At 49.9% G+C, this 14,669-nt stretch overlaps 2 protein-coding genes across 4 annotated transcripts; one reads left to right on the top strand and one right to left on the bottom strand.

The window, feature by feature from the left end:
- Positions 1–18: 18 nt before the first annotated feature.
- On the bottom strand, positions 19–5,518 carry Snx17 (sorting nexin 17). Of its 2 annotated transcripts, XM_005073551.4 has the most exons (15): positions 5,316–5,518; positions 4,828–4,902; positions 3,848–3,965; positions 3,195–3,259; positions 2,844–2,954; positions 2,661–2,751; positions 2,440–2,527; positions 2,152–2,221; positions 1,838–1,930; positions 1,552–1,755; positions 1,149–1,274; positions 946–1,023; positions 727–801; positions 600–641; positions 19–523 (listed from the first exon to the last, which is right to left on the bottom strand). In XM_005073551.4, exons 1-15 carry the CDS (start codon positions 5,376–5,378, stop codon positions 410–412), a joined length of 1,413 nt encoding a protein of 470 aa, XP_005073608.1. In that variant the 5' UTR covers positions 5,379–5,518; the 3' UTR covers positions 19–409. The 2 variants fall into 2 exon arrangements, with proteins under 2 accessions (XP_005073608.1, XP_040586808.1); XM_040730874.1 differs by lacking the exon at positions 4,828–4,902.
- Positions 5,519–5,651: 133 nt separating this feature from the next.
- Positions 5,652–10,680, top strand: Eif2b4 (eukaryotic translation initiation factor 2B subunit delta). 2 transcript variants are annotated; one of them, XM_005073546.4, is made up of 13 exons: positions 5,652–5,788; positions 6,158–6,201; positions 6,503–6,638; positions 6,914–7,123; positions 7,349–7,431; positions 7,589–7,680; positions 7,899–8,013; positions 8,195–8,271; positions 8,377–8,479; positions 8,810–8,937; positions 9,059–9,236; positions 10,150–10,330; positions 10,446–10,680. In XM_005073546.4, the coding sequence occupies exons 1-13, from the start codon at positions 5,758–5,760 to the stop codon at positions 10,643–10,645; spliced, it is 1,578 nt and encodes a 525-aa protein (XP_005073603.2). In that variant the 5' UTR covers positions 5,652–5,757; the 3' UTR covers positions 10,646–10,680. The 2 variants fall into 2 exon arrangements, with proteins under 2 accessions (XP_005073603.2, XP_012971444.2); XM_013115990.3 differs by having other exon boundaries at positions 5,682–5,788; positions 6,013–6,201.
- Positions 10,681–14,669: the final 3,989 nt, after the last annotated feature.

Below are 14,669 nucleotides of genomic sequence, written 5' to 3'. Positions count from 1 at the left end.
GTGAGAGGGAACCAGAGGTAGGCAGCAGTCAGGCTGAGTTTAATGATGGGGAGCTGGTCAGACCATTCACAGACCTCTGCCCACCCTGTGTCCATGGCTCGGCCCTAAGAAAGCCGGAAACAGCCCATGGGGAGCAATGGTGCCTCCCCAAGGCAAGTAGCCATGGTCCCTTGGACTTTGTGCAAAATACTAAATGCTAATTTGGCATCAAGGGCCAGCTCTGAAAAAGAGACACTGATCTTTTGTGTCGCCAGCCCTGGAAAGGGAAGGTAGGTTAGGAGGCCCCTGGCCAAGAGGAAAGAAGAGAAGTCGGAAGGGTAGGAAAAGACTCCGCTAACTTGGAGCATAGGCACAGGGCAAGTCTGTAAATTTCCTCTGGGGTAGAGGGCAGAAATCCAGGCAGCTGAGATTACAAATCCTCATCTCCAATGCCCTCGAAGGCGAAATTGCCATGGACGGCACTGGCACTGGCATCTGTGCTGGGACTGCCAATTCCCCGCAAGCTCACCGCACTCAGCTTACTCTGTAACAGAGGTGGGAGGTGGTCAGAGGGCAGCCTGTCAGCCCCTGTGGTCAACCTCACCAACCCAGAAACTCACTGAGAGTTTGACCATGGATTCCCGGCTGGCATCTGGTGACTCCTGGGAAAAAGGAGGCAAAGCAGTTAGACTTAGGAGCAGAGGCAAGACAAGGCAGGGCTGGGAGCCAAGGCTGACATTAACTTACGAGCAACGGTGGGGACTTCACTGCTTGCTGGCTCTCTGAACGTCTCAGGGTGCCCCCCACCCGCCGACGCAGCATCTGGGGACAGACCCAAGGTACTGGTAAAAGCAGGAACATTCTTCTCAGAGCCCAGCCACTCCCCTCCTCCTAAGAGAAACCTTATTCCTAGACCACCACAGCAGAGCACAGCCCCGCAGCCCCTTGCTCTCCCGTGCTGCTCACCTTCCTGATGCTGCCCCCCGACTTCTTCACCATCAGCTCGTCCACCATGGACTGTAAGCAGATGCTCATCATGATGGCCTGGGGGAAGTGGAGAGTTCAGACTGATTACATCATCCCTAGCCAGGGGTTTCCACTCACATGGAGCCCTGGAAGCCCAGGCCTGGGACTTGTGGGCTCCGAAGGAGCTCTGTGGGGGCTCACACCTGTGGGCTGGTGATGGTGACCCACTGCAGCCGGTCCTTGCTCATGAGGTATTCAAAAGCCAGTTCCAGGCGCACCTCACCCCGACCCCGGCTTGGACTGCTCGTGCCTCCACTGGGGAGTGGCACCTAAAAGAGGAATAAGGGTCAGGTTGATTCCATTTTGGTCAAGCTGTGGACCTCTGCAGCCTGGAATCTCAAGGCTTGCCAGGTCCCATGTCAGAATGCTTCCTCTCACCCCAACTCACAGAAGAAAGACTGATGTGCTAATGCCAGCCCTTTAGAAAGCTGAGGCAGGAGGATCATGAGTTCAAGGATAACTGGGCTACATAGTTCCAGGCCAGTAATAGGAACATAATTAGAAGCTGTCACAAAACAACAACAACAAAAATATAACGCAACTCACAGAGGAGGTGACCCGCCAGCACCTCATGCGGGTGACCCGGAAGGAGCCTTCTCGGAGCTGCTGGCCAGGCAATCGCAGCTGGAGACTGAGCTCACTGTTGCCTGCACTGACTACCACAGGGCAGTCCTTCTCTGGAAAGTCAGCCACACAGGCGTCAAAGCGTAGGTAGCCATAGTGCCGCAGAGTTTGAGCCAGCCGCAAGAACTGGAAGATGGTCACCAAGTGTGGTGAGTTACAGAGGAAGTAGCTCAGGCTGCTCTTGTAGGGAACAAGGAAAAAAGCTCACCTCCTTCTTGGAGACTTTCTCTTGCAGAGATTTGAGCTGCCGGTGCTGCTCTTTGGTGACCAGGATCCAGCCATGTTCAATATCCGACACCGTCTACATACAGTGGAGACAATGAATGGGAGCTTGGGGCTCCCAGTTAGCAGTTCCAACGAAGTGATCAAAGTGAGCTGACCACACGAGACCCATCTGCAGCGAGACCCTGACCTTATCAGTTTATAGAGGCAAAGCTGTGCCAGGAGCTCTGATAGTGCCCCGGAACTTCCCCATGAACTGAGAACCAGAGATAGGGCAAGGGTTCTGAGGCTCCAGCTCACCTGAGCATAAAGCAGGTTCAGGCCAACACGGTTCTCCATGACATCGTCATCATAGGCAGAGTCCCAATAACTGTGAGGCCAAGGGGTGGGAATGAGTAATGGGGCTAAGCTGGGGTTAGGCAAACAGAAGCAATTGCAACTATAGGCTAATTAACAGTGTACAATTGGGATGAATGGTGGGAGGTTTAAGGAAAACATCAGTGTCCTCCCTTGGCCAGAAGAAGCTACCTCAGCGTGTGCCCAGCAATCCAACCCGGGCCCTCTACCACTGTGCAGCCCCGCCCTGACCTCTTTCTGAGCACAATCTTATACTCATGACTCCGAAGACTGGTAACCGATACATAAGGCAGCTCAAACTCCTGCAGCTTCCGTACAACTACAGATTCAAAAAAGAAAAGTGGTCAGACTAAAGAGGAAGGGAAACCAATGGGAGTGCTCAGGGGAAATGCCCCATTCTGACAAGAGTCAGACAACCACTGCCGGAAGCAGTAAAGGCCAGAGACACTCACAAGAAAAGGATCCATCTTCTTTTTCTCGAACAAGGAAGAGACTAAAATACCCGATCAAGTCATCAGGAAGATCTAGCTTTGCAGCCACAGCCTGGAAACAGGAAGGACAGCTTATCCAACCAGCTGGTTTTAGTGGAGGGCTCAGGTGCTCACTGGGCAGAGGGCTGTGCGGATGCACCTCACCTCTAGCACGTCTTCGGTCTGATCAGAAGTTAGTACATTGACCAGAACTTTCTGTCCATTGCTAAGCAGCACTTCCAAGGAAACCTCCTCTGTGGGGACTTGCTGTGTCTCCTGTATGGACAAACAAGGATGGGAGGCCCTACCTTGTTAATGTAAGCCTAGGGCCCTGCTCAGATGCACCCTAACTTCCTAACCCCCTCTGATATGGTTCTTAAATTCAGGCTGGGCCTCCCTTAACTTCAGTGGTTCAACAGAAGCTTTGTTCCATTAAAAAAAAAAAAAGCCAGGCAATAACCGCGTACTGACAGTGACATGGTGCCCCATCAGGTTTTTCTCTTAAATATGGGTTACCTGTTGGGCCCGACGCAGAAAACTATTAAAGGTCTCGCTGCTCCCAAGCAATGGGTCTTGCCGAACTGTGGGGTCAAGAGAATGATATCTTAGTAACGTAGGCCTCACTGGGCGTCCCTGAGTCCTGGGTTGATGGTGGCCTGTCACATCCCCATCTGGCCTCACTTGACACACTGTTTGCATAAATTCTTTACCTGCCCCACCCTTGGCTGCAATCTAGTTGAGTCCAGTCGACAGAACTAGGGAAATTAACAACAATGTTAATCTAAACCATATCCGTCAGGGCGGTGGTGGCACACGCCTTTAATCCCAGCACTCGGGAGGCAGAGCCAGGCGGATCTCTGTGAGTTTGAGACCAGCCTGGTCTACAGAGTTCCACGACAGCCTCCAAAGCCACAGAGAAACCCTGTCTCGAAAAACCAAAAAAAAAAAAAGCATATCCTCTCACAAATCTAAATTACTCATAAAACTAGTATTATACTCATAGTTCCAGCTTGCTTTACTAGTACGGAGTTTCATATCCTTTGCCTTACTAATTAAGTACCCTCAGCCCGGAGGCTTCCTGACTGTTATTACAGGGCATATGACAGAGCCATCTGACTTACTCTCTCCCCAGGGTTCTCAGCACAGCCTAGATTTACCCATCCACTCACCAGCTTGCATGTACTTCTCTAACTGTTCTCGCCTCTGTTCTACCTCTGCAGGCGTCAGAGAGAAAAGCTTCTTTGGGGGGAATGCAGGAAGCACATTGGCCCCGTACTCCTTCCGAAGCTACGTGGAGAGAGAAAGAAAGTTCCTGAGTAAACACAGAAACTGAGAAGTGGCAACTGAGACTCACCAAATGCTCCCGGGTTCCCCTAACTACTCTAGGTGGTCATCTGAGAAAAGAGGACTTTGGAAGAGTCAGGATTTCATGGATCCTGGGTATAAATTCTTATGAATTAATGTGTATCCGCAGCTTCACACTGTGGGGTAGGTTTCCATGGCGTTCAGGAGCCCTCTGATTATCTAGCAAGGCTGTTCACTGAACCCTCACAGGAAGTAGAGGGAGCATTCATATGCACAAATAATAAAGTCACAATATGCTTGCTCAGACAGTGTGCTGAAGGGGCTTTGCTGATTAAACAATCCATTTTTCATCTGGAGACACTGAGACTCGAAGTTAGGGAACTTGCTCAGGATTGACAGCTAGCTGTCAGTAGATCCAGGGCTCTCTACAGAGTTAAATACAGAGCTCACCATCCGGTGAGAAGGTAAACTTTGCATCACAGATAACATGACTACTCAACAGTTCTACACTGAAAGGAGCCGAACCAACGAGAAATCAGCGAACGGTTTGTGTTAAGGAGGGAAACGAATTTCTAAGTTGCAGCTTGGGCTACTAACAGGGTTCGGTTTTTCCATGCAGGGACAAAGGATGAAAAAGCAATTAGCTCAGAAAAGGAGGAGGGTGTGATTAGAGGGGAGAGACAAGTGCTGTGGGAGACAGCTGCTTGGGAGACCCTGAAACATCACGCTACTCAGGCACGCCTTCCACCGTGGCGGCGACTAAAGGGGAATGCAAGGAAAGGGAATAAATGCCCACGGGCATGGAAGGGCTTGAAGCTGCACCCAGAGGGGGCTCTCCTCCCACCTGCTCGTGCAGCCCCAGGAGCTGGCTGTAGCGCACCCGACAGTGCAGGACTCCATTCACGTGAATGTTATAGGCCTGAGGACACAAGAGCAGGCAAACATCTCAGGGTCGAAGTCCGAACCACCTCTTGCCCGCAGAAACCTGGCCGGAAGTTGCCTGACAGATCCGTCTGTGCAACGTGCCGAGACTTCCCGGGATTTAGCCTGGATTTTTCCCCCCACAGAGCCAGTTTCCAAACAGAAGGCCCAGTTCAGGGGAAACTCGAGCGCCCGTGCGGCCAGTTTCCCTCCCGGAGATGACAGTAATGCCCACCACCAGTAGCGACCTGGCCGGGGGAAGCAATCGCCCAAAGAACCTATGGAGCTTGGGATGACTTCCGTACGAAGCTGAGACAAGAGATGGCTTCCAGGGAGGTTCGGAGGCTGGAGGCCGCTCCGAGGGCTCCGGCCCGTTATCCCCGCCCCGGCCCAGCTCTAGCAGCTCCTCACCACGTAGGCGGAGCCGCCGCTGTCCCCGCTGCGGGACTCAGTTTCGGGAATGGAAAAGTGCATGTTCCCTAAGGCAGAGCACCGGACTACCAGGGCCGTAGCGGCTCTGTTCGCTCGCCTCCGCCACTCAGCGCGTCTCCGCAGCCCAGCTCGCCATTTTGGGGGGCCTGAACTCCGAGGTGGGAAGGCTGTAGGACGTCGGCTCAGCGAGCAGCCACCTCGGCATGCTGGGAACTGTAGTCGAGAGCCAGAGACTAGCCTAATTGGCAACCCGCCGTCCCGTGGTCCTCACCACGATCCGTAGTCCGGGGCGGGACCCAATGCACGCCGGAAGTTGTAGTCCTCTGGGGATTAACTTCTCGGGAGGCGACAGGATCGCCTGCAGCCCAGGTGGCGCTGTAGTCTGAGTGACCTCGGCGGGAGGAGCCTGGGACCGACAGTCATGGCCGCGGTGGTGGTGGCCGTTCGCGAAGGTGAGTGAAAGGCTGGTTGCACCAACTGGTACAGGAGCAGATAAGCGCCGAATCGCTGGCGCGGAGCCCCGAGCGCCTTTTATGCCTTACCCACCGATTTTTGCGCATCTCCGGGCTCTGGTTTACATGATCTAGGGGCGCAGCTCGGTGTTGCTTGCCGGCTGTTCCCAGAAGGGTGACTGATCCTTTTCCTCCCCCGCCTGTCCTTTGATCCTGCCGCGCAGTGCGTCCCCACGCGGATCCCGGAGCGTCTCGCGCCCGGCAGCCGAGCTGTGGTCATGCCAACCCAGCAGCCTTTTGCGCCGACGAGTCTCCCCAAGCTCTCTCGGAGCCTCTCTGGCTCACTCTGTGCCCTGTTTTCTGATGCAGAATCGAGATCCGAGATGAAGGCAGAACTTTCTCCTCGGCCAGGGGTAAGTAGGGGAGACCTCCCACGTCGCCTGTCAAAGCGCCGCACGGGAAGCTGTGTCACCTTCATTCGGCCCCACCTCCCACCCCTTTTCAGTTCATTTCTCAGCAGAACCAGGTTTTGACAGAGCTTACCGGTATGTGACTATGGCTCTGAGGAAGTTTCTCTCCTTATGAGATGTGGACTTGTAACAGAGGTCAGAGAGGAGTAGGAACTTAACCTCATGAGAATCTAGTAAGCATCCAGTAGTGTTGATACATCTTTGGCATTGCCTGGGGAAGAGCAGTTCTGTGTCTGTGTCTCAGGCAGCGGGGCGGGAGATGACCCAAGAAGAAAAGCTTCAGCTTCGGAAAGAAAAGAAACAGCAGAAGAAGAAACGGAAGGAGGAAAAGGGGGCAGACCAAGACGTTGGCTCTGCTGTACCTGCAGCTCAGCGTCAAGGTGAGCGGACTTTTTATAGGGCTGGGGTAGGACGCCGGTTAAGGGATTTGGTGGGGGAGACAGAACAAAGTTGATTTAAGCAAGCACAGAAGAGGGTACTAGGAGGCAGAGGCAAACATGACTCTACCCTGGGCCAGCCTGGTCTACACAGTGAATTCCAGGCCAGCCAGCCATATAGAGAGACTTAAAAAAAAAGTCTAGATAAATTAAAAGGGAAACTGGTTGGGACAGAGAGATCACCATCCTTGGGCTTGGACCTTCTTCCCTGTCTTTAGGAGACCCAACCAGAGAATTCCCAGCACCTGGTAGAGAGTTGGGAGGCACTACTGGGGAGAAAGTTCCAGCTGGCCGGAGTAAGGCTGAACTTCGTGCTGAAAGGAGAGCCAAGCAGGAGGCAGAGCGGGCCCTGAAACAGGCAAGGAAAGGGGGACAAGGAGGGCCCCCTCCTCAGGCCTGCCCCAGCACAGCTGGAGAGACCACCTCAGGTATCTTCTCTTGTTAAAAGTCCGGGTACGCCAGTTCTTGTGCCAGCCTGGGCCCTTTTTACCTTGGGAGACAGAATTTAAAGTTTTTTCTGTTGACTCCATCCCTGCTCCATCTTGACTCCCCCTATTACATCTTCCCAACTTCCTAATTTCCTGCTGTTCCATATGTGCTAAAAACACCTGTCAGGACATACAGCATCTTGAAAACATACCATTAACTTGCAGGCGTGCAGCGACTCCCTGAGCACCCCCAGGTGGAAGGCCCCACACTTCTGAGGAGGCTTGTTAGAAAACCAGAGCGGCAACAGGTAGGAGTTGGGTTTGGTACGTAGAGTTGCCCTGGGCAAAGCAAATGTCTGGAGTCACTGAGTAGCAGCGTCAAAGAAATGAGTCTACCTTCTTTCCAGCTTTGTCCAGTAAGTTCTGAACTCTGAACTATTGGTCACATTCCTTTGGTTTGTCAAGGTTCCTACACGAAAGGATTATGGATCCAAAGTCAGTCTCTTCTCCCACCTACCGCAGTACAGCAGACAAAACTCCTTGACCCAGTACATGAGGTAGGAGGGAAATGGTTCTAAGGCTAGGAGGCTGTGGAACTTGGGGTTGAAAGTAGCTGGAAATTGGAGATGAGATGTGGGGTGGGGGTCCAAACCCAAGACAAAACCTAAGGAAATTGGGGGATCTATAGGAGTGAAGGACGTTCCTTTCATCAGGGGCGTGGGGCAGGAGGCACTCAAGTTCCCTTTAAAAGTGTGTGACACCACCGTCCCATCAGCATCCCCTCCTCTGTGATCCACCCGGCCATGGTGCGGCTTGGTCTGCAGTACTCCCAGGGCCTCGTCAGCGGCTCCAATGCCCGCTGTATCACGCTGCTTCGCGCCTTGCAGCAGGTACGTCCCGGCCTGTTCTCTGACTCTCCCCCACTCCACCTCAGCCTGTCTCCCCAAGGTCGTCTCTGAGACAAAGGAGGGACTCTCACACTCTGAACACTTTCCTAATGAAGCTTGCCTCTGTCCCACGTAGACACCTTACTTAGGTGGCATTTTGCTAATGAGATTGTGTGTTCTGTAGGTGATTCAGGATTACACAACACCTCCCAATGAAGAACTCTCCAGGGATCTTGTAAATAAACTAAAACCCTACATCAGGTGAGCAGGTCCCTTTGTATCTTTCTTAGGTCCTTCTCTATTTTTATCTTGCTGTTTTCTTTAAGCCCTAACCAGTTGCACAAACATGAGGTATTGTTTTTGCAGCTTCCTGACCCAGTGCCGCCCCCTGTCGGCAAGCATGTGCAACGCCATCAAGTTCCTTAACAAGGAAATCACTGGCATGAGCAGTTCCAAGCGGGAAGAGGAGGTGATGCAGGATTCTGGGAATGGGAGTTAGGATACGCAGCACATTCTGAACTTCCAGAATCCATGTGTTGACATGCCACACAGCCCTAGTCACTGCTTAGGGAAGTGCTTAGACATTCGCCTTCTTGGCATTTGGGGGCCAGTTGTTACATACTTATTTAAGCATATGGCATGATGATTTTTGTTTTGAGATAGCTCATGCAGTCTTCATTGTCCTGGAGCTTGCTATATAGACCAAGTTGGCTTGAACTCAGAGCTGCTCCCACCATGCTGGGCACATATGGTATGACAACCAGAGGGTGAATTATACCCATGTTCTCTCAACATTTAGGCCAAGTCAGAACTTAGAGAAGCCATTGATCGGTATGTACAAGAGAAGATTGTGCTTGCGGCTCAGGCAATTTCACGGTTCGCCTCTAAGAAGATCAATGATGGGGACGTGATCCTGGTGTATGGATGGTATGGTCAACACCTGACTGGAAAGCCTGGGGAGGGGCGGTCAGAGGAGAGGTCTGCCCTTGCCTTTGCAGACAGGCTGGCCAGCGGTTAGCCACTTTATATCATCTCTCTCCATCTCTAGCTCATCTTTGGTGTCACGAATTCTCCAGGAAGCCTGGGTCGAGGGCAGGCAGTTCCGGGTGGTGGTGGTGGACAGCCGGCCCCGGCTTGAGGGAAGGCACATGCTCCGTTCTCTTGTCCATGCTGGGGTCCCCACCTCCTACCTGCTGATTCCTGCAGCCTCCTATGTGCTCCCAGAGGTGAGGGTTCTCACGAGAAAGGAACTCCAAAGATGAAGGGAAAGGGTATAGTAACACAGACATAACCTTACCTTTTATTCTTACTCTGTTTTACATTTATTTATTCATTGTGGCAGGGCATGTGGGGCGCGAGGGGTGGGGGCAGACAAAGGCATCGTGCCCTGGCTCCCATGTGGAAGTCAGAATACGCTTGACGTTTGGAAGAATCAGGTCTTTCTTCCCACCGTTTATACCCTAGGAACTCAGATTGGCAGGCTTGGCAGTGACTTCACATACTGAGCCACCTCACTGGCCCTTACCTGTTTATAGTATTAGTAATATTTATTATCATTATGATCATTTTTCTTGAGACAGGGTTTCTCTGTGTAGCCTATTTTTGGGGGGACGGGAGTCTCATTACGTAGTCCTGGCTCACCTGGACTCACAGAGATCTGCTTGCCTTTGCCTCCCAAATACTGGAATTAAAGGCATAAACCACCACACACCAACACCTCTTATCCTTAATAGAAAAAAATGCAATTAGTTGCCCTGTAACCTGGTAATCTCAGCCCTTGAAAGGCAGAGGCAGGCAGATCTGAGTTCAAGGCCAGCCTGGTCTACAGAGAGAGTTTAAAGACAGCCAGGGCTATTCAGAGAAACCCTGCCTTAAAACAAAGAAGATAGAAAAGAAAAAAGCAGCTGCTACATGCAATAGCACAATTTAGTTATTACAAGGTCATATTAAAGAAGCAGCCACTAAAAGGAACGGGCAGTTTCCCTGTTCTGGGATGAGACAAGATGGCAAGTGTTCTCTAAAAGCAGCCAACAGGGTTGTTGCTTAGTGCTGCTATCCTGGACAGAAGTGGGGGCCTTGTTACATACTGATAGAACATGACATTTTTTCTTCCCTTTCCACACTGTCTAAAACAAACAGGTCTCTAAGGTGCTATTAGGAGCTCATGCGCTCCTGGCCAACGGATCTGTGATGTCACGGGTAGGGACAGCACAGTTGGCCCTCGTGGCTCGAGCACATAATGTTCCAGTACTGGTCTGCTGTGAAACATACAAGTTTTGTGAACGCGTACAGACCGACGCTTTTGTCTCTAACGAGCTAGGTAAGCGGAGCAGAACTGAGGCTTTTGGAGACCTGAGAAGACTTGGGTGGGGGAGGGGAAATGAAGCAAGACTTCTTTTCTGAAAGAGTGCTAACAGGCCTGCTTCTCATTGCAGATGACCCCGACGATCTGCAGTGCCAGCGGGGAGAGCAGGTGGCCCTGGCTAACTGGCAGAACCACCCATCGCTCCGGTTGTTGAACCTGGTCTACGATGTGACTCCCCCTGAGCTCGTGGATCTGGTGATCACAGAATTGGGCATGATCCCTTGTAGTTCTGTGCCTGTCGTCCTTCGAGTGAAGAGCAGTGACCAGTGAGGGGGAGTAAGGGCCAATAAAAGCCTTACTCCTTACCCCGTAGCTCTGCTGCCTTTGTATCCATCTCTTTGAGCATCGCTGCCTCTTAGGTCAGGAGCACACTCTGCAACCCTCCTCACCCACTGTGAGCCTACCTGTAGAAACCCTCCTCGGGCGGTTAGCTCCAGGCCAGTGCTTTAGAGCAAGATGTTTGTGTAGGCATCAAACATATTCATAGGCCAGGCACTCCTAGAGCTTTCCTTTAGTCCTAGCTGACGTAGCCTCGGTCTGTAAAATTAAAGGTCGGCCTGGTCTACATAATGAGTTCCAGGCCAGCTAGGGCTACAAAGCAAGGCCTTGTTTCAAAACCAACTACTGGGGGTGGAAAGGTGGCTCATTAACTAATTTCCAGAAGACTGTTTTCAATTCCCAGTACCCATCTGGTGACTCACACCTCTCTGTACCTGCAGTTCCAGAGTATCTGGTACCCTCTTCTGACCTCAGGCACCAGGCTTGCGTATGGTGACCATACACACAGACAAGATGCACATACACATGAAATAATAGCTGGAAATGGTGGCCTATGCCTTTAATCCCAGCATTCAGAATGCAGGGGCAAAAAGGTCTCTTGCTTTTGAAGCCCCCCTGGTCTACACTGCTAGTTCCAGGACTACATAGAGAAATCCTGTCTCAAAAACGTAAACATATTTTTAAATAAAAAAACCCTATTTTTTAAACAAAAAGCTATTCATGCTTTGAGCCATTATCACTAATATTTTGTGTAGTACCTGAGCTAGGAATGAGGTGTATGAATATGTCACAACTAGATATGGTAGGCTCATGCCTTTAACCACAGTGTTCAGATGCAGAAGCGGACAGACCATGTCAAAAAGCCAAGGGCTACAGCTGTAGTTGTAGAGCACATGTTTACCTTGAACATCCTCAAGCACAAGTCCTACCCTTAATAAGTTGTTGTCTTTTCATTTATTTATTTATTTCAAGAGAAGCGTTCTCTGGCCTCAAACTCACAGAGATCTGCCTGCCTCTGCCTGTGGAGTGCTGGGATTAAAGGTCTGGTCAATTTATTTTTATCTATTTAGGTTTTGAGACAGGGCCTCTATGTAGTCCTGACTGCTATGTAGACCAGGCTGGCCTGGAACTTACAGAAATCTGCCTGCCTCTGCCTCCCTTGGTGCTGGGACTAATGGTGTTTGCCACCATCACCCATTTTTTTTTAATTTCCATATAGTTCACAGAGTTCACAGCAATTTTCATCATTAGATGCAACAGTTATCAAAACTTGCCACTTTTTTTTCCTTTGACACAAGATCTCATAGCCTTGAACTATGTAGCTGGTGCTGGTGACCTTGAACTCAAGCTACTTCCCAAGAGCTGAAATATGCCACACTTTTTATTTTTATATCATTTAATGGGGGGGCCACACCAAGGTGGCAATTAGATGACAATTTCATCTCTCCAGACCTTATTGTTTCCCTTGCTGAAGTCACTGTACAGTAAATCCCAGACATTAGTTGTTTTCATTCTTGCAGACTTCAGTGTGTCTCTTAAAAAAATACAGAAGTTCACACATACCACATAACACTTCCTTAGTATTATCTAGCCCATAATCAAATGTTCATGGTTGTCTCAAAATTGACATCTTACAGTAGGCTACTTTGAATCAGAGTCGGAACAAATTCATATACCCGCTGCTGTTTTTCTTTTTTTGGTTTTTCGAGACAGGGTTTCTCTGTGGCTTTGGAGGCTGTCCTGGAACTCACTTGGTAGTCTAGGCTGGCCTCGAACTCACAGAGATCTGCCTGCCTCTGCCTCCTGAGTGCTGGGATTAAAGGCGTGAGCCACCAACACCCAGCCTTTTTTAAAATTTATTTATTTATTATGTATACAGTGTTCTGCCTGCATATCAGAAGAGGACGCCAGATCTCATTATAGATGGTTGTGAGCCACCATGTGGTTGCTGGGAATTGAACTCAGGACCTCTGGAAGAGCAGTCAGTGCTCTTAACCTCTGCGCCATCTCTCCAACCCCAAAGTTTTTTGGTTATTTTATAATATTTTATTTATTTATTGTGTATACAGCTTTCTGCCTACAGGCCAGCAGAGGGTACCAGATCTCATTCAAGGTGGTTGTGAGCCACTATGTGGTTGCTGGGAATTGAACTCAGGTCCTCTGGAAGAACAGTTAGTGCTCTTAACCGTTGAGCCATCTCTCCAGCCCCTCACTGCTGTTTTTCATGAGCTGAGCTAGGATATGGCTCGGAGCTGAGTATTTAACTGCCTGGTCTATAGATCTTGGGTTCCATACCTGTACTCAAAAGAAACAAAAATGTGTCTTTCAGAATGACCTTCTACTCCCTTCCCACAAGACAGGGTTTCCCTTTGTAACAGCCCTGGCTATCCTGGAACCCTCTTTGTAGACCAGGTTAGCCTCAAATTCACTCAGATTCACCTGCCTCTGACCACCCCTCCCCCATCCCCCAGTGCTGGGATTAAAGGACCTTTTTCTTTCTTTTTTTTAAGTGGTGTCACTTAACTCACTTCTCTAAGCCCAGTAATTTCCTATTCACCTTTTTGGTAGAGATACCTAAATGGGTTGAGCTGATTCATATTGCTTTGTTATCAGGAAGCAAACAATCATTTGTGATTTTATATTTAGAGTGTGGCCTGACATTTTAAGGTTCCCCTGAGCCTTTTATTTAGTGGTTTTATCCAATAATAATAGTTATTTGAATAATTTCACTGGAATATGAATGTTTTTTTTCTCTCAGACCTTCCATATTTAGTAATGACAATCATTTTAAAGGGTGTGATGGCGGCGCATACCTGTAGTCCAGGGACTGTTGAGGTAGCAGAATCATGAATTTGTGGACAGCATAGGCTGCTACATAGCAAGAGAGCCTACTCAAAAAAGAAAGGGGTGCGGAGTAAGAACCGAACAGCAGTGTGTTTTCCTAAACTCTAAATCATATGGAAGGTAGGGTAAACCATTGTTTCCTGCGCTTTCTCGATTTTATTTTTCAGACAGGGACTTGTCACACAACCCAGGCTATCTTTAAACTTATCTTGGCCTTCTTTAGGATTCTTGGCTTTGGACCACCGTATTGGTGGTGTTGTAATTTAAAACACAGCGAGCAAGAGGAAGATGATATATGACAGAGCTTGGGTGGAGGGATTTTTTGGGGGGGGGAGTGAATGGGGAAGAAGGGAAGGGGAGAGAGGAGACCAGCCTCTGGGGACAGGAGCAGAAGAGAGGCAGAGAAAGGAGCAGACAGACAGATGGAAAGTGGACAGGGCCCTCTGAAAAGGGAACAGTGAACGTGTACAGGTGGTGCTCTTAGTGGCTGTAGCTGAGAGTGTATCCTGTCAGAACCTCAAGGGCAGGCCAGTGCAGATGCCTGAATACTAACAGCGGTATTTTTTTACTTTTAGGTCAGTATGAGCTTATGGGCTTTTTAGATTGAATGTACCACTCAGTCATCAAATTTAAGCAAATCAACAGGGTCAGTCTCATGCTTAGAAAGGTAACTATTGCTGGGCAGTGGTGGCACACACATTCTTTTTTGTTTTTGGTTGTTGCTGTTTTTTGAGACAGGGTTTCTCTATTGTTTTTGGAGTCTGTCCTGGAACTCGATCGGTAGACCAGGCTGGCCTCGAACTCACAGAGATCCGCCTGCCTCTGCCTCCTGAGTGCTGGGATTAAAGAGTGCTCCACCAACTTCGTGACTTCGAGACCAGCCTGGTCTACAAGAGCTAGTTCCAGGACAGCCTCCAAAGTCTCGGGAAGATAGAGAGGGAGAGAGATTGTGTTCATTACAGAAGTAAATGTCTGGAGAGATGGCTCAGAGGTTAAGAGCACTGGCTGCTCTTCCAAAGGTCCTGAGTTCAATTCCCAGCAACCACATGGTGGCTCACAACTACTGGTAATGAGATCTGGTGTCCTCTTCCGGCCTGCAGAGACACATGCAGACAGAATACTGTATACTAAATAAATAAATCTTTTAAAAAATCTGTGACTCTCTACACAA

The sequence above is a fragment of the Mesocricetus auratus genome, unplaced genomic scaffold (genome assembly GCF_017639785.1).
Source record: "Mesocricetus auratus isolate SY011 unplaced genomic scaffold, BCM_Maur_2.0 Super-Scaffold_100024, whole genome shotgun sequence".
NCBI classification, from domain to species: Eukaryota; Metazoa; Chordata; class Mammalia; order Rodentia; family Cricetidae; genus Mesocricetus; species Mesocricetus auratus.
The sequence above is the reverse complement of the archived record's forward strand: the minus strand, read 5'-3'. Positions and strand labels throughout refer to the sequence as shown.

What these genes read in the sequence shown, in the direction of transcription:
- Snx17 (XM_005073551.4), bottom strand. Translation starts at nt 5,378, where the DNA reads ATGCACTTTTCCATTCCCGAAACTGAGTCCCGCAGCGGGGACAGCGGC. An exon ending in AGAAGATGGATCCTTTTCTT is followed by an intron (nt 2,528 to 2,660) that starts GTGAGTGTCTCT and finishes TTGAATCTGTAG; the next exon opens with TTGTACGGAAGCTGCAGGAG. An exon ending in AGAAAGTCTCCAAGAAGGAG is followed by an intron (nt 1,756 to 1,837) that starts GTGAGCTTTTTT and finishes ACCATCTTCCAG; the next exon opens with TTCTTGCGGCTGGCTCAAAC.
- Eif2b4 (XM_013115990.3), top strand. Translation starts at nt 6,067, where the DNA reads ATGCCAACCCAGCAGCCTTTTGCGCCGACGAGTCTCCCCAAGCTCTCT. An exon ending in TCCTTGACCCAGTACATGAG is followed by an intron (nt 7,681 to 7,898) that starts GTAGGAGGGAAA and finishes CCGTCCCATCAG; the next exon opens with CATCCCCTCCTCTGTGATCC. An exon ending in GTTCCAAGCGGGAAGAGGAG is followed by an intron (nt 8,480 to 8,809) that starts GTGATGCAGGAT and finishes CTCAACATTTAG; the next exon opens with GCCAAGTCAGAACTTAGAGA.